The sequence below is a fragment of the Salvelinus namaycush genome, chromosome 1 (genome assembly GCF_016432855.1).
Source record: "Salvelinus namaycush isolate Seneca chromosome 1, SaNama_1.0, whole genome shotgun sequence".
Taxonomy (NCBI): domain Eukaryota; kingdom Metazoa; phylum Chordata; class Actinopteri; order Salmoniformes; family Salmonidae; genus Salvelinus; species Salvelinus namaycush.
The window spans coordinates 2255351-2274746 of record NC_052307.1 but is presented as its reverse complement, the minus strand read 5'-3'; the positions used below and the strand labels follow the sequence as shown (position 1 = coordinate 2274746).

At 40.5% G+C, this 19396-nt stretch overlaps 1 protein-coding gene across 1 annotated transcript in view; it reads left to right on the top strand.

Moving 5' to 3' along the window:
• Positions 1-2806: 2806 nt before the first annotated feature.
• The window catches only part of LOC120050020 (trichohyalin-like), a 53516-nt gene continuing 36926 nt past the window's right edge, over positions 2807-19396 (top strand). Inside the window, exons 1-2 of the mRNA XM_038996931.1 lie at positions 2807-2937; positions 3112-3138. Coding sequence (XP_038852859.1) covers positions 3117-3138 — 22 coding nt within the window. The 5' untranslated portion in view covers positions 2807-2937; positions 3112-3116. The remainder of the gene's footprint in view (positions 2938-3111; positions 3139-19396) is intronic.

The window sequence follows — 19396 nt, the reverse complement described above, 5'->3', positions numbered from 1 at the left end:
TTATTTTGTTAGGAGGGGATGGAAAAGCATTGATACTATTTGTCATGGAAGCAATTTCACTCATTTACTCATGTGAATGTGTCCAAAGAGATAAGAGAAGCTAATATTGATAGGCACTGTTAAATCTTTACATCTCAGGATAATATGACTATAATTAAAGAACATCACTACCATCTGCTGGCTGGATCGGTCTTCTGATTTGAACCCTATTCTACACACTGCTAACCTTATGTCTAACCTTAAACCTAAATTAAGATCAGAAATGTAAATTTTTGTTTTCATGACATGTTACGATAGGCCTGTAGACAATTTAGACTTTGTGACTGGGTTTTCTAATAACCAGAGAGGCTAGGGGGAGGAGTTTCCTCCAAGTACCTGTGCACAGGTGAAAGTGAAAGTTGTGTCTCAGTATAGGTGTAGATTGTTCTTTAAAAACGTTTACATACGCACATATAGTGACTATTAGAGTGCTTGTGGATTTAAATCAACTATTTTGAATGTGAAGTGGAGGACGTGAAGACCAGTAAAGGTAAGAGGAGATGTCAGTATATTTCACTTTCCAAACTAGACACAACAGTCCTGTTTTAAAACAATGAGGACTGGAGAAAGAGGAAGTGATGTTTGTATCTGTGTGATTGAGCAAAAGAGAGAATTTGATGATTGGTAATGATGTAAATATGAATGTTTTCTCTTTTTATTGAGAAATGAAACTTACACCCCGCCCTTCTTCTTCTCGGCTGTATGTAATAACACACTAAATGTCTGGGCTAACAATGTAAGAAATAACACTGCAAAGTTGCCTCGGGGCTAGAAGCACGGCTGCCCTCTCTATCAGCGCCATTTTATATATTGACTACGTCCGTCCTAGCTCGCTCATTAATGTCTTCATCTAAATTACGGATTGCCTCTTATCTGCTTGTCGTCCCCTTATGCCATAGTTTGTACATCTCCATTGTCAGTAGAAACCACATTTGTTTAAGCAAGTCAGCCATATCAGCTATGTTTTTTTAAAGGCAGTAAATGAGGCTGAATGAACTGTTTCACTGAATGGGGCTCAATGAGAAATAGTTCATGACAAATCACCAGTAACCTTCTAAGACAACATGGTAATATTGTCTAGATAGAGAACGGCAGATCAGCTGTTAACAAACATGGCTAGTGGTAATTCAGGCAATTAACTTAAAAACAAACAGTTGAAATCAAATGCAACTTTAAATATCTACTTGTAAAACATAAGATCTAGTATCACTTGTATATTTTGGACTCAAAATAAAAAACAGGACAAAATAAATCTATAATATTTACATTGAATTCAGTGTCAGAAAAAGCCTCCTATTCTAGTTAATAGCTGCTATACTGCACATCTACAGCTGGGTCAGAACATACTGGTTTGGGTTTGAGGATGAACAGGGTTAAACACTGTTGCCAGGGACTACCACATGACACAGCATTGTGCAGAATGTCACAGTAGAAACTTGATGAAAATACTCATACTGAGACTAAATTTAAAGATAATTAACCAAAAAAAGTATATGGTTTCCGGTGCCTTTTTTGAAAAGTAAAGTCTTGAATAACTTAAGGTGCTGACATGGATACTGTCTGTAAGTGCCCAAATTGTAATGGTTTTAACCCAAACTCAGTCTTTACCCCCAGCCCTGTCCCCTGCACACCCTAACCCAAACTCAGTCTTTACCCCCAGCCATGTCCCCTGCACACCCTAACCCAAACTCAGCCTTTACCCCCAGCCCTGTGCCCTGCACACCCTAACCCAAACTCAGTCTTTACCCCCAGCCCTGTCCCCTGCACACCCTAACCCAAACTCAGTCTTTACCCCCAGCCCTGTCCCCTACACACCCTAACCCAAACTCAGTCTTTACCCCCAGCCCTGTCCCCTGCACACCCTAACCCAAACTCAGTCTTTACCCCCAGCCCTGTCCCCTGCACACCCTAACCCAAACTCAGCCTTTACCCCCAGCCCTGTCCCCTGCACACCCTAACCCAAACTCAGTCTTTACCCCCAGCCCTGTCCCCTGCACACCCTAACCCAAACTCAGTCTTTACCTCCAGCCCTGTCCCCTGCACACCCTAACCCAAACTCAGTCTTTACCCCCAGCCCTGTCCCCTGCACACCCTAACCCAAACTCAGCCTTTACTCCCAGTCCCATTTATGGTATGTCTGACTTTCTGATTTGTAAATTCACCGCAGTTCCCAACATTGACCAGCAGGTGAAAATGATACTCTCTTCTCAGACAGTAAATGACCACCAGTCAGCTACATTTAGTTTGTTAGGAGGGGATGGAAAAGCATTGATACTATTTGTCATGGAAGCAATTTCACTCATTTACTCATGTGAATGAGTCCAAAGAGATAAGAGAAGCTCATATTGATAGGCACTGTTAAATCTTTACAGCTCAGGATAATATGGCTATAATTAAAGAACATCACTACCATCTGCTGGCTGGATCGGTCTTCTGATTTGAACACTATTCTACACACTGCTAACCTTATGCCGAACCTTAAACCTAAATTAAGATCAGAAATGTACATTTTTGTTTTCATGACATGTTACGATAGGCCTGTAGACAATTTAGACTTTGTGACTGGGTTTTCTAATAACCAGAGAGGCTAGGGGACTTTGTGACTGGGTTTTCTAATAACCAGAGAGGCTAGGGGACTTTGTGACTGGGTTTTCTAATAACCAGAGAGGCTAGGGGACTTTGTGACTGGGTTTTCTAATAACCAGAGAGGCTGGGGGGAGGAGTTTACTCCAAGTGCCTGTGTAAATGTGAAGGTGAAAGTTGTGTCTCAGTATAGGCCTGAGGTGTAGATTGTTCTGTAAAAACGTGTAGATTTGCACATATAGTTACTATTAGAGAGGTTATGGATTTAAATCAACTATTTTGAATGTGAAGTGGAGGACGTGAAGACCAGTAAAGGTAAGAGGAGATGTTAGTATATTTCACTTTCCAAACTAGACACAACAGTCCTGGTTTAAAACAATGAGGACTGGAGAAAGAGGAAGTGATGTTTGTATCTGTGTGATTGAGCAAAAGAGAGAATTTGATGAATGGTAATGATGTAAATATGAATGTTTTCTCTTTTTATTGCAGTTAAAATGGCAGAGTCCAGAGTTCATAGTAAGTCACCATTCTATAATTAATGATGAACTTTTCTTTCATGTATCTGGGAGACCGGAACTAAAACCAACTATTGAAAATGAAATGTGTTTTTGTGGTTTTATTTGTCTTTATGTGTAAATGTGTGTCTGGATGAAATGTGTTTGTAACATGAGGAGTTGTAGCTGAGTTTGTGTCTGTGAGAAACAGCTCTACTGCTCCACAGTGACCTCTCCCTCCAAACATCTCTTTATTATAGAACCAGTTTAATCCAGTCGGACACAATACGGAAGAAAATAAACCTTTTGTACTTTACTGGATCTAGAGAAGTTAAAGTTGTACATATCTGTCACGTTCCTGACCTGATTTCTGTTAGTTTGTGTATGTGTTAGCTGGTCAGGACGTGAGTTTGGGTGGGCAGTCTATGTTTTCTGTTTCTATGTTGGTTAATGGGTACCTAATATGGTTCTCAATTAGAGGCAGGTGGTTTCCATCTCCTCTGATTGAGAATCATATTAAGGTAGGTGTTTTCACATTGTTTGTGGTGGGTGATTGTCTCCTGTGTCAGTGTCTGTATATGTTTTCACCATACGGGACTGTTTCGTTCGTTCGTTCGTTCGTTCGTTCGTTCGTTCGTTCGTCGTTTTGTTTTGTAGTAAGTACTTGTTCGTTCGTTCTTCATGTTTCATGTAAGTTCGTCGTTCTAGTCTGTCTACATTCGTTTTTGTTATTTTGTATTATTCCAAGTATAGTTCGGTTTGTTCTTGTTTAATAAAATTCATTATGGCATTTCAACGCGCTGCACCTTGGTCGAATCACTACTCCTCCTCTTCGTATGAAGAGGAGGAGGAACGCCGTTACAATATCAACAAATAATTTGGGCTCCTGAGTGGTGCAGCGGTCTAAGGTACTGCATCTCAGTGTGAGAGGCGTCTCTACAGACTCTGGTTCAATTCCAGGCTGTATCACAAGATTAGGAGTCCCATTGGGCGGCGCACAATTGGTCCAGCATCGTCCGGGGTAGGCTGTCATTGTATATAAGAATATATTCTGAACTGACTTGCCTCGGTAAATAAATAAAATATGTATCCAGAGCAATTAGGATTAAGTGCCTTGCTCAAGGGCATATCAACAAATGTTTTCCTAGTTTCCTCAGGGATTCAAACCAGCGACGTTTCGGTTACTGGCCCAATGCTCTTAAGCGCTAGGCTACCTGCCAAACATGTCTGACTAATGGGAAAATACAGTGCCTCTAATTAATTCTATATATTTAGTCATAGCAGATCTTTTTCTTTCTTCAGTAGATTTAAGTTGAGTTCGGTTCAGGATTTACTTGTTCTAAATGATGTTACAGATGATTTTACCATTATCCATTACCTTTACTGATGTTTAAATCAGAGATTCTACTGTAAAACATATGTTGTTATTTCAAGGGGAAATTGGCCGTGTATAGACCCATAAAGTGAATTAGTATAATAATTGAAGTGATATTTAATGTTATTAGGTTTGTTTAGTGTCTCTTGCACAATGGTAGACCTGGTTAGTATGAATGTTGAGGCTTGGACACTGGGGTAGACCTGGTTAGTATGAATGTTGAGGCTTGGACACTGGGATAGACCTGGTTAGTATGAATGTTGAGGCTTGGACACTGGGGTAGACCTGGTTAGTATGAATGTTGAGGCTTGGACACTGGGGTAGACCTGTTTTACATGAGTATGCCCATGGATTTCCCTGGTTTATAATGGGGTGTAGGGATACACAAGGTTCATACAGGTAATGGGGCTGGATGGACGTCTATTGTCCATTCAAATCCTTTCTGGCAACAACGTTTGTGGTAGAAACAAGAGATTGGGGCTGGGTCACATGTGTTATACCACTGTAATATTAGTTTATCTATGAAATGATTAGTGTATACAGGTCAGAGGTCACAGGACTAAAACATGCTGATAACAGGGTTGGGGTGTGCAGTGAATAGCTGGATATAGGTTACTGTTGGTGACTTGGGGAATACAGGCCTAAGGAAAGTGGGTAACAGGACTGAGATAGGAAAGTAACAGGGATGAGGTGTATTGGCAAAGGAACTGGGGTCTTGACTAACACACAGGTCATTTAGGGCCAGGATACAGTTGAAGTCGGAAGTTTACATACACTTAGGTAGGAGTCATTAAAACTCGTTTTTCAACCACTCCACAAATTTCTTGTTAACTAACTATAGTTTTGGCAAGTCGGTTAGGAAATCTACTTTGTGCATGACAGAATAAATGTTTCCCAAAATTGTTTACAGACAGATTATTTCACTTATAGCTCACTGTATCACAGTTCCAGTGGGTCAGAAGTTTACATGCACTAAGCTGACTGTGCCTTTAAACAGCTTGGAACATTCCAGAAAAGGATGTCATGGCTTTAGAAGCTTCAGATAGGCTAATTGACATCATTTGAGTCAATTGGAGGTATACCTGGGGATATATTTCAAGGCCTACCTTCAAACTCAGTGCCTCTTTGCTTGACACCATGGGAAAATCAAAAGAAATCAGCCAAGACCTCAGAAAAACTATTGTAGACCTCCGTGAGTCTTGTTCATCCTTGGCAGCAATTTCCAAATGCCTGAATGTACCACGTTCATCTGTACAAACAATAGTATGCAAGTATAAACACCATGGGACCACGCAGATGTCATACCACTCAGGAAGGAGACGCGTTCTGTCTCTGAGAGATGAAAGTACTTTGATGCGAAAAGTCCAAATCAATCCTAGAACAACAGCAAAGGATCTTGTGAAGATGCTCAACGAAACAATAATAACTAATGCATTCTGTTTTACATGATCATTATTCATGACTCTCCATCTTGGATAATGGATGATCAGAAGAGGGTGAGTAATTACTTATTTGTCTGTTTTGTTTATTGATAACCAATAACACAAGACAAAGAACAGACCAGAGTGTTAATCTGATACTATAAAAACTACAGGCCTTGTGAACAGCAGTGTGTCTTCTTCAAGGCTACAAATTAAATCAGTTTCTTTACATTTATCAATACTCTCCCCAAATGTTCTCAAGGTAGGTTGGATTAAGATGTATAGATCTTCTTCAAATTATACAGAATTTTCTTATCATAGATCTCCCACAATACATCTGCTATTGAGGTCAACATTTCACATAGTCCTCCCAAAATATCACTGATATAGAGCTCAACATTTCACATAGTCCTCCCACAATATATCTGCCATAGAGGTCAACATTTCACACACCAAAATGAAAATAGAATCAGCTTGAATTTATCTTGATGTCTTATTATGAAGCATTCAGTCATTCTCAGACTGCTCACATAGTAGTGCTGCTTACATCCCTTTCCCTAGATGTACATTAGTAATACATGTGATGAACAGTCATTCCAATATGATGTATGGTATTTCATTCAATTATGTAATGAGGCAGAAATTCAATGAACAATAATAACTAATGCATTCTGTTTTACATGATCATTATTCATCACTCTCCATCTTGGATAATGGATGATCAGGAGGTGGTGAGTAACTACTTATTTGTCTGTTTTGTTTATTGACAACCAATAACACAAGACAAAGAACAGACCAGAGTGTTAATCTGATACTATAAAAACTACAGGCCTTGTGAACAGCAGTGTGTCTTCAAGGCTACAAATTAAATCAGTTTCTTTACATTTATCAAAACTCTCCCCAAATGTTCTCAAGGTAGGTTGGATTAAGATGTATAGATGTTCTTCAAATTATCCAGAATAGACATACCATATCCCTTGAACAATATATCTGCCATAGATGTCAACATTTCAGAGGGGTTGAGTTAAATATTGAAGACACATTTCAGTTGAATACATTCAATTGAACAACTGACTAGGTATCCCCCTTTCCTTTCCCTTTCACATAGTCCTCCCACAATATATCTGCTATAGAGGTCAACATTTCATATTGTCCTCCCACAATATATCTGCTATAGAGGTCAACATTTCATATTGTCCTCCCACAATATATCTGCTATAGAGGTCAACATTTCATATTGTCCTCCCACAATATATCTGCTATAGAGGTCAATATTTCACATATTCCTCACATAATAAATCTGCCAGTGAGGTCAATATTTCACAGTGTCCTCCCACAATATATCTGGCATAGAGGTCAACATTTCACATAGCCCTCCCACAATATATCTGCCATAGAGGTCAATATTTCACATAGTCCTCCCACATAGTCCTCCCTCAACATTTCACACACCGAAATGAAAATTGAATCAGCTTGAATTTATCTTGATGTCTTATTATGAAGCATTCAGTCATTCTCAGACTGCTCACATAGTAGTGCTGCTTACATCCCTTTCCCTAGATGTACATTAGTAATGAATGTGATGAACAGTCATTCCAATATGATATATGGTATTTCATTAAATTATGTCATGAGACAGAAATTCAATGAACAATAATAACTAATGCATTCTGTTTTACATGATCATTATTCATGACTCTCCATCTTGGATAATGGATGATCAGCACCAAGTGAGTAATTACTTATTTGTCTGTTTTGTTTATTGACAACCAATAACACAAGACAAAGAACAGACCAGAGTGTTAATCTGATACTATAAAACCACAGGCCTTGTGAACAGCAGTGTGTCTTCTTCAAGGCTACAAATTAAATCAGTTTCTTTACATTTATCAATACTCTCCCCAAATGTTCTCAAGGTAGGTTGGATTAAGATGTATAGATGTTCTTCAAATTCTACAGAATTTTCATATCATAGATCTCCCACAATACATCTGCCATTGAGGTCAACATTTCACATAGTCCTCCCACAATATATCTGCTATAGAGCTTAACATTTCAGAGGGGTTGAGTTAAATGTGGAAGACACATTTCAGTTGAATACATTCAGTTGGACAACTGACTAGGTATCCCCGTTTCCTTTCCCTTTTACATTGTCCTCCCACAATATATTTGCCATTGAGGACAATATTTCACACTCCAAAATTAACATGGAATCATCTTGAATTCAGTTTGATGTCCCAGTATGAAGCATTCTGTGATGTTTAGACTGTTCCAATAGTAGCACTGCTTACATCCCTTTCCCTAGATGTACATTAGTAATGAATGTGATGGACAGTCATATCAATATGATGTATGGTATTTCATGAAATTATTGTAATGAGACAGAAATTCAATGAACAATAATAACTAATGCATTCTGTTTTACATGATCATTATTCATGACTCTCCATCTTGGATAATGGATGATCAGAAGAGGGTGAGTAATTACTTATTTGTCTGTTTTGTTTATTGACAACCAATAACACAAGACAAAGAACAGACCAGAGTTTCATGAAGGATACAAATTAAATCAGTTTCTTTACATTTATCAATACTCTCCTATAACCGAAGATAATTCTCTTGGGAGGTAAGACGGTAGGCATTTGATTAGATGTATACTACAGTTCAAAAGTTTGGGATCACTTTGAAATGTCCTTGTTTTTGAAAGAAAAGCAATTTTTTTGTCCATTAAAATAACATCAAATTGATCAGAAATACAGCGTAGACATTGTTAATGTTGTAAATGACTATTGTAGCTGGAAACGGCTGATTTTTAATGGATATCTACAGTTGAAGTCGGAAGTTTACATACACCTTAGCCAAATACATTTAAACTCAGTGTTTCACAATTCCTGACATTGTCACGTTCCTGACCTGTTTTCCTTTTTCTTGTGTTTATTTAGTTGGTCAGGGCGTGAGTTGGGTGGGTTTGTCTAGGTTTGATTTTCTATGTTGGGATGTTTGTGTTCGGCCGGGTATGATTCTCAATCAGAGACAGCTGTCAATCGTTGTCCCTGGTTGAGAATCATACTTAGGCAGCCTGGGTTTCACGTGTGTTTTGTGGGTGTTTGTCTTCCGTGTAGTCGTTGTGCCACACGGGACTGTTTGTCGGTTTGATTTTCTATTTGTTATCTTGCTTCATATAGTGTTCAGTTCGATGCTAATAAATTATGGACACTAACCACTCCGCGTATTGGTCCGATCCTTCTCGCCTCTCCTCGTCCGAGGAGGAGGCATTAGACAGCCGTAACAGACATTTAATCCTCGTAAAAATTCCATGTCTTAAGTCAGTTAGGATCACCATTTTTTTAAAGAATGTGAAATGTCAGAATAATAGTAAATTTATTTCAGCTTTTATTTCTTTCATCACATTCCCAGTGGGTCAGAAGTTTACATACACTCAAATACTAATTGAGTGTATGTAAAAAAAACACCAGTCTCAACGTCAATAGTGAAGAGGCGACTCCGGGATGCTGACCTTCTAGGCAGAGTTCCTCTGTCCAGTGTGTGTTCTTTTGCCCATCTTCAACTTTTATTTTTATTGGCCAGTCTGAGATATTTCATTTTCTTTGCAACTCTGCCTAGAAGGCCAGCATCCCGGAGTTGCCTCTTCACTGTTGACATTGAGACTGGTGTTTTGCGGGTATTATTTAATGAAGCTGCCATTTGAGGACTTGTGAGGCGTCTGTTTCTCAAACTAGACACTCTAATGTACTTGTCCTCTTGCTCAGTTGTGCACCGGGGCCTCCCACTCCTCTTTCTATTCTGGTTAGAGACAGTTTTTGCTGTTCTGTGAAGGGAGTAGTACACAGCGTTGTACGAGATCTTCAGTTTCTTGGCAATTTCTCGCATGGAAGCCATCATTTCTCAGAACAAGAATAGACTGACGAGTTTCAGAAGAAAAGTATTTGTTTCTGGCCATTTTGAGCCTGTAATCGAACCCACAAATGCTGATGCTCCAGATACTCAACTAGTCTAAGAAGGGCAGTTTTATTGCTTCTTTAATCAGGATAACAGTTTTCAGCTGTGCTAACATAATTGCAAAAGGGTTTTCTAATGATCAATTAGCCTTTTAAAATGATACACTTGTATTAGCTAACACAACGTGCCATTGGAACACAGGAGTGATGGTTGCTGATAATGGGCCTCTATACGCCTATGTAGATATTCCATTAAAAATCAGCCGTTTCCAGCTACAATAGTCATTTACAACATTAACAATGTCTGCACAGTATTTCTGATCATTTTGATGTTATTTTAACCTTTTGGGCTAGGCCTCCCGCTTGCGATTTACAGACTACTCCCGATTTACAGTAGCTATTACAGCAAAAACATGCCATGCGATTGTTTGAGGACGGCGCCCCACATCAAAATATTTTTCCACCGGCACAGGTTTCATAAATTCACAAATAGCGATTAAATATTCACTTACTTTAAAAAAATCTTCCTCTGATTTGTTATCCAAAGGGTCCCAGCTATAACATGTATTGTCGTTTTGGTAGATAAAATCCTTCTTTATTTCCCAAAAAGTCAGTTTAGTTGGCGCCATCGATTTGAGTAATTCACTCGTTCAACATGCAGAGAAAGGAATCTGAAAATCTACCCCTAAACTTTGTTTCAACAAGTCAAAATACGTTTCTATTTACTCCTCAGATACCCGAAACTGTAATCAAACTATAATATTTCTTAAGGAAAGAAGTATGTTCAATAGGAATCCGATTTTAGCAGGTGCATTGTCTTCATGGTGCGCGCAAACACAAATTTCCAAGACTGTGTCCCTGTCCTAAATGTGATATTTCTTATTTGTTTTTGAAGTTACATGCCTGATACCTTGAACATAGACTGCTGACACCCTGTGGAAGCCATAGGAAATGTCTAATTTCCAGTATGCCCCATTACTTTCCATTGTAACAGCATGGTCTCTCAAAAAATTGGGATTTTCTCCTAAAAATCTGATACTATAATGAAGTACAGGTCTTGTAAACAGCAGTGTTTCTTTAAGGCTACAAATTAAATCAGTTTCTTTACATTTATCAATTCTCTCCCCAAATTTTCCCAAGGTAGTTTGGATTAAGATGTATAGATGTTCTTCAAATTATCCAGAATTTTCACATCATAGATCTCCCACAAAATATCTACCATAGAGGTCAACATTTCACATAGTCCTCCCACAATATATTGTCCATGGAGGTCTATATTTCACATATTCCTCCCACTTTACATCTGCCATGGAGGTCAAAATTTCACACTCCAAAATGAACATGGAATCAGCTTGATTTCAGTTTGATGTCTTATTATGAAGCATTCAGTCATTCTCAGACTGCTCACATAGTAGTGCTGCTTACACCCCTTTCCCTAGATGTACATTAGTAATGAATGTGATGAACAGTCATTCCAATATGATGTATGGTATTTCATTAAATTATGTAATGAGACAGAAATTCAATGAACAATAATAACTAATGCATTCTGTTTTACATGATCATTATTCATGACTCTCCATCTTGGATAATGGATGATCAGATGAGGGTGAGTAATTACTTATTTTTCTGTTTTGTTTATTGACAACCAATAACACAAGACAAAGAACAGACCAGAGTGTTAATCTGATACTATAAAGAAGTACAGGCCTTGTGAACAGCAGTGTGTCTTCTTCAAGACTACAAATGAAATCAGTTTCTTTACATTTATCAAAACTCTCCCCAAATGTTCTCAAGGTAGGTTGGATTAAGATGTCAGATGTTCTTCAAATTATCCAGCATTTTCATATCATAGTGTCACCCCCTGACCTTAGAGCCGTTTTATTTCTCTATTTGGTTCGGTCAGGGTGTGATTTGGGGTGGGCATTCTATGCTTTGTTTTCTATGTTTCTTTATTTCTATGTTTTGGCCGGGTATGGTTCTCAATCAGGGACAGCTGTCTATCGTTGTCTCTGATTGGGAATCATACTTAGGTAGCCCTTTTTCCCTCTTTCAGTGTGGGTAATTATCTTTGTTTGTGGCAATATAGTACTGTAAGCTTCACGGTTGTTTTTCGTTTGTTGTTTTGTTTGCAACATTTTTTATAAAAAGAGAAATGTACGCTTACCACGCTGCACTTTGGCTCCACTTCTTTTGACGGCCGTGACACATAGATCTCCCACAAAATATCTGCTATAGAGGTCAACATTTCAGAGGGGTTGAGTTAAATGCGAGGACACATCTCAGTTGAATACATTTAGTTGGACAACTGACTAGGTATCCCCCTTTCCTTTCCTTTCTCTTTCACAATATATCTGCCGTAGAGGTCAATATTTCACATAGTCCTCCCACAATATATCTGCCGTAGAGGTCAATATTTCACATAGTCCTCCCACAATATATCTGCCATAGAGGTCAATATTTCACATAGTCCTCCCACTATATATCTGCCATAGAGGTCAACATTTCACACTTCAAAATTAACATGGAATCAGCTTGAATTCAGTTTAATGTCCCAGTATGAAGCATTCTGTGATGTTTAGACTGTTCCAATAGTAGCACTGCTTACATCCCTTGCCCTAGTGTAACGGTCGTCGTAGTGGTTCTCCTCCTCAGACGAGGAGGAGCATGGATCGGACCAACACGCAGAGTGGGTAGTGCTCATGATAATTTATTAAAACGAAACTGAACACTAACACGAAACAAAATAACAAAAAGGAATACAACCGACAACAGTCCCGTGTGCCACGAATACAAACACGGAAACAAACACCCACAACACACACGTGAAACCCAGGCTGCCTAAGTATGATTCTCAATCAGGGACAACGATTGACAGCTGCCTCTGATTGAGAATCATACCCGGCCGAACACAAACATCCCAACATAGAAAAAACCACATAGACAAACCCACCCAACTCACGCCCTGACCAACTAAACAAATACAAGACAAAAGAAAACAGGTCAGGAACGTGACACCTAGATGTACATTAGTAATGAATGTGATGAACAGTCATTCCAATATGATGTATGGTATTTCATTAAATTATGTAATGAGACAGAAATTCATTGAACAATAATAACTAATGCATTCTGTTTTACATGATCATTATTCATGACTCTCCATCTTGGATAACGGATGATCAGATTTCCGTGAGTAATTACTTATTTGTCTTTTTTGTTTATTGACAACAAATAACACAAGACAAAGAACAGACCAGAGTGTTAATCTGATACTATAAAAACTACAGGCCTTGTGAACAGCAGTGTGTCTTCTTCAAGGCTACAAATTAAATCAGTTTCTTTACATTTATCAATACTCTCCCCAAATGTTCTCAAGGTAGGTTGGATTAAGATGTATAGATGTGTAACGTCAGGAGAATGATGGGTGTAGAGTCAGGCGCAGAGAGCAGAAGTTGCACGGGAACAAAACTCTTTTAATGTCCACAGTAAAACAGGAACAGGTACAAAAGGGGTGACGCCAAAACACAACCCACAGACCAACTGTTTAAAATAAACTGGACAGCGAAAACCCAAAATCAATAATCCACCTCCGACGTAACATGACAACCAAATAAGCCCGCACAAACACTAGCGGGCGAAACGAAACTAAATAGTACACCTCCCAAAAACCCAACAAGGAACAGGTGAAAACAATTAGACATACATAAACGAAAAGGAAAAGGGATCGGTAGCAGCTAGTAGACCGGCGACGACGACCGCCGAGCGCCACCCGAACGGGAAGGGGAGTCACCTTCGGTAGTATTCGTGACAAGATGTTCTTCAAATTATCCAGAATAGACATACCATATCCCTCGAACAATATATCTGCCATAGATGTCAACATTTCAGAGGGGTTGAGTTAAATATTGAAGACACATTTCAGTTGAATACATTCAATTGAACAACTGACTAGGTATCCCCCTTTCCTTTCCCTTTCACATAGTCCTCCCACAATATATCTGCTATAGAGGTCAACATTTCATATTGTCCTCCCACAATATATCTGCTATAGAGGTCAATATTTCACATATTCCTCACATAATAAATCTGCCATTGAGGTCAATATTTCACATTGTCCTCCCACAATATATCTGGCATAGAGGTCAACATTTCACATAGCCCTCCCACAATATATCTGCCATAAAGGTCAATATTTCACATAGTCGACCCTCAACATTTCACACACCGAAATGAAAATTGAATCAGCTTGAATTTATCTTGATGTCTTATTATGAAGCATTCAGTCATTCTCAGACTGCTCACATAGTAGTGCTGCTTACATCCCTTTCATTTACATTTAAGTCATTTAGCAGACGCTCTTATCCAGAGCGACTTACAAGTTGGTGCATTCACCTTATGATGTCCAGTGGAACAACCACTTTACAATAGTGCATCTAACTCTAAGGGGGGGGGGGGGGGGGGGGGGGGTTAGAAGGATTACTTTATCCTATCCTAGGTATTCCTTAAAGAGGTGGGGTTTCAGGTGTCGCCGGAAGGTGGTGATTTATTCCGCTGACCTGGCGTCGTGGGGGAGTTTGTTCCACCATTGGGGTGCCAGAGCAGCGAACAGTTTTGACTGGGCTGAGCGGGAGCTGTACTTCCTCAGAGGTAGGGAGGCGAGCAGGCCAGAGGTGGATGAACGCAGTGCCCTTGTTTGGGTGTAGGGCCTGATCAGAGCCTGAAGGTACGGAGGTGCCGTTCCCCTCACAGCTCCGTAGGCAAGCACCATGGTCTTGTAGCGGATGCGAGCTTCAACTGGAAGCCAGTGGAGAGAGCGGAGGAGCGGGGTGACGTGAGAGAACTTGGGAAGGTTGAACACCAGACGGGCTGCGGCGTTCTGGATGAGTTGTAGGGGTTTAATCGCACAGGCAGGGAGCCCAGCCAACAGCGAGTTGCAGTAATCCAGACGGGAGATGACAAGTGCCTGGATTAGGACCTGCGCCGCTTCCTGTGTGAGGCAGGGTCGTACTCTGCGAATGTTGTAGAGCATGAACCTACAGGAACGGGTCACCGCCTTGATGTTGGTTGAGAACGACAGGGTGTTGTCCAGGATCACGCCAAGGTTCTTAGCGCTCTGGGAGGAGGACACAATGGAGTTGTCAACCGTGATGGCAAGATCATGGAACGGGCAGTCCTTCCCTGGGAGGAAGAGCAGCTCCGTCTTGCCGAGGTTCAGCTTGAGGTGGTGGTCCGTCATCCACACTGATATGTCTGCCAGACATGCAGAGATGCGATTCGCCACCTGGTTATCAGAAGGGGGAAAGGAGAAGATTAATTGTGTGTCGTCTGCATAGCAATGATAGGAGAGATCATGTGAGGATATGACAGAGCCAAGTGACTTGGTGTATAGCGAGAATAGGAGAGGGCCTAGAACAGAGCCCTGGGGGACACCAGTGGTGAGAGCACGTGGTGCGGAGACAGATTCTCGCCACGCCACCTGGTAGGAGCGACCTGTCAGGTAGGACGCAATCCAAGCGTGGGCCGCGCCGGAGATGCCCAACTCGGAGAGGGTGGAGAGGAGGATCTGATGGTTCACAGTATCAAAGGCAGCCGATAGGTCTAGAAGGATGAGAGCAGAGGAGAGAGAGTTAGCTTTAGCAGTGCGGAGCGCCTCCGTGACACAGAGAAGAGCAGTCTCAGTTGAATGACTAGTCTTGAAACCTGACTGATTTGGATCAAGAAGGTCATTCTGAGAGAGATAGCAGGAGAGCTGGCCAAGGACGGCACGTTCAAGAGTTTTGGAGAGAAAAGAAAGAAGGGATACTGGTCTGTAGTTGTTGACATCAGAGGGATCGAGTGTAGGTTTTTTCAGAAGGGGTGCAACTCTCGCTCTCTTGAAGGCGGAAGGGACGTAGCCAGCGGTCAAGGATGAGTTGATGAGCGAGGTGAGGTAAGGGAGAAGGTCTCCGGAAATGGTCTGGAGAAGAGAGGAGGGGATAGGGTCAAGCGGGCAGGTTGTTGGGCGGCCGGCCGTCACAAGACGCGAGATTTCATCTGGAGAGAGAGGGGAGAAAGAGGTCAAAGCACAGGGTAGGGCAGTGTGAGCAGAACCAGCGGTGTCGTTTGACTTAGCAAACGAGGATCGGATGTCGTCGACCTTCTTTTCAAAATGGTTGACGAAGTCATCCGCAGAGAGGGAGGAGGGGGGAGGGGGAGGAGGATTCAGGAGGGAGGAGAAGGTGGCAAAGAGCTTCCTAGGGTTAGAGGCAGATGCTTGGAATTTAGAGTGGTAGAAAGTGGCTTTAGCAGCAGAGACAGAAGAGGAGAATGTAGATGTACATTAGTAATGAATGTGATGAAGAGTCATTCCTATATGATATATGGTATTTCATTAAATTATGTCATGAGACAGAAATTCAATGAACAATAATAACTAATGCATTCTGTTTTACATGATCATTATTCATGACTCTCCATCTTGGATAATGGATGATCAGCACCAAGTGAGTAATTACTTATTTGTCTGTTTTGTTTATTGACAACCAATAACACAAGACAAATAACAGACCAGAGTGTTAATCTGATACTATAAAAACTACAGGCCTTGTGAACAGCAGTGTGTCTTCTTCAAGGCTACAAATTAAATCAGTTTCTTTACATTTATCAATACTCTCCCCAAATGTTCTCAAGGTAGGTTGGATTAAGATGTATAGATGTTCTTCAAATTCTACAGAATTTTCATATCATAGATCTCCCACAATACATCTGCCATAGAGGTCAACATTTCACATAGTCCTCCCACAATATATCTGCTATAGAGCTCAACATTTCACATCGCCCTCCCACAATATATCTGCTATAGAGGACAATATTTCACATAGTCCTCCCAAAATATATCTGCTATAGAGGACAATATTTCACATAGTCCTCCCACAATATATCTGCTATAGAGCTCAACATTTCAGAGGGGTTGAGTTAAATGCAGAAGACACATTTCAGTTGAATACATTCAGTTGGACAACTGACTAGGTATCCCCCTTTCCTTTCCTTTTACATAGCCCTCCCACAATATATCTGCTATAGAGCTCAACATTTCAGAGGGGTTGAGTTAAATGCAGAAGACACATTTCAGTTGAATACATTCAGTTGGACAACTGACTAGGTATCCCCCTTTCCTTTCCTTTTACATAGCCCTCCCACATATCTGCTATAGAGGTCAACATTTCACACTCCAAAAAAATCATGGAATCAGCTTGAGTTCAGTTTGATGTCCTAGTATGAATCATTCTGTTGATGTTTAGACTGTTCCAATAGTAGCACTGCTTACATCCCTTTCCCTAGATGTACATTAGTAATGAATGTGATGAACAGTCATTCCAATATGATGTATGGTATTTCATTAAATGATGTAATGAGACAGAAATTCAATGAACAATAATAACTAATGCATTCTGTTTTACATGATCATTATTCATGACTCTCCATCTTGGATAATGGATGATCAGAACAACGTGAGTAATTACTTATTTGTCTGTTTTGTTTATTGACAACCAATAACACAAGACAAAGAACAGACCAGAGTGTTAATCTGATACTATAAAAACTACAGGCCTTGTGAACAGCAGTGTGTCTTCTTCAAGGCTACGAATTAAATCAGTTTCTTTACATTTATCAATACTCTCCTATAAGCGAAGATAAATCTCTTGGGAGGTAAGACGGTCGGCATTTGATTGTGAGGAATTTATTCTAAGTCGGGTGAACAAAAGGACTTGAGTTCTTTTATGTTATTGTCAGGTGTACTGGGGGCGAGGTCAGGTGAAGGAGAGCAGAGAGTTGTGAACAGGCGCACACTTTTGTCAGGCAGGAGAAACCAACAGACGGACGCAACCGCGTCAGAACCACCAGCCCTTCGGCAAAAGTGCAAAACACGCAAAACAGTCACCATAATTTATGTTTAACAATAAACATCTTCGTGAACAACACGGTATAAGCAAACCAGTCTGACGCTTCAACAATTAACACGTAGCACAAACAATTCCACACAAAGACATGAGAGGGAACAGAGGAATAAATACATGCAGTGTGATTGGGGAATGAAAACCAGGTGTGCAGGGAACAAGACAAAACAAATGGATCAATGAAAAATGGAGCGGCGAAGGCTAGAAAGCCGACCGCCGAACGCCGCCCGATTAAGGAGAGGAGCCGACTTCGGCGGAAGTCGTGACAGTTATCACAATCACACCATGTGTAGTTAATCATGAAACATACACCCCGCCATTCTTCTTCCCGGCTGTATGTAATAACACACTAAAATGTCTGGGCTAACAATGTAAGAAATAACACTGCAAAGTTGCCTCGGGGCTAGAAGCACGGCTGCCCTCTCTATCGGCGCCATTTTATATATTGACTACGTCCGTCCTAGCTCGCTCATTAATGTCTTAATCGAAATTACGGATTGCCTCTTATCTCCTTGTCGTCCCCTTATGCCATAGTTTGTACATCTCAATTGTCAGTAGAAACCACTTTTGTTTAAGCAAGTCAGCCATATCAGCTATGTTTTTTTAAAGGCAGTAAATGAGGCTGAATGAACTGTTTCACTGAATGGGGCTCAATGAGAAATAGTTCATGACAAATCACCAGTAACCTTCTAAGACGACGTGGTAATATTGTCTAGATAGAGAACGACAGATCAGCTGTTAACAAACATGGCTAGTGGTAATTCAGGCAATTAACTTAAAAACAAACAGTTGAAATCAAATGCAACTTTAAATATCTACTTGTAAAACATAAGATCTAGCATCACTTGTATATTTTGGACTCAAAATAAAAAACATGACTAAATAAATCTATAATATTTACATTGAATTCAGTGTCAGAAAAGCCACCTATTCTAGTGAATAGTTGCTATACTGCACATCTACAGCTGGGTCAGAACATACTGGTTTGGGTTTGAGGATGAACAGGGTTAAACACTGTTGCCAGGGACTACCACATGACAAAGCATTGTGCAGAATGTCACAGTAGAAACTTGATGAAAATAGTCAAACTGAGACTAAATTTAAAGATAATTGACAAAAAAAGTATATGGTTTCTGGTGCCTTTTTTGAAAAGTAAAGTCTTGATTAACTTAAGGTGCTGACATGGATACTGTCTGTAAGTGCCCAGATTGTAATGGTTTTAACCCAAACTCAGTCTTTACCCCCAGCCCTGTCCCCTGCACACCCTAACCCAAACTCAGTCTTTACCCCCAGCCCTGTCCCCTGTATACCCTAACCTAAACTCAGCCTTTACCCCCAGCCCTGTCCCCTGTATACTCTAACCCAAACTCAGTCTTTACCCCCAGCCCTGTCCCCTGCACACCCTAACCCAAACTCAGTCTTTACTCCCAGCCCTGTCCCCTACACACCCTAACCCAAACTCAGTCTTTATCCCCAGCCCTGTCCCCTGCACACCCTAACCCAAACTCAGCCTTTACTCCCAGCCCCCTATATGGTATGTCTGACTTTCTGATTTGTAAATTCACTGCAGTTTCCAACATTGACC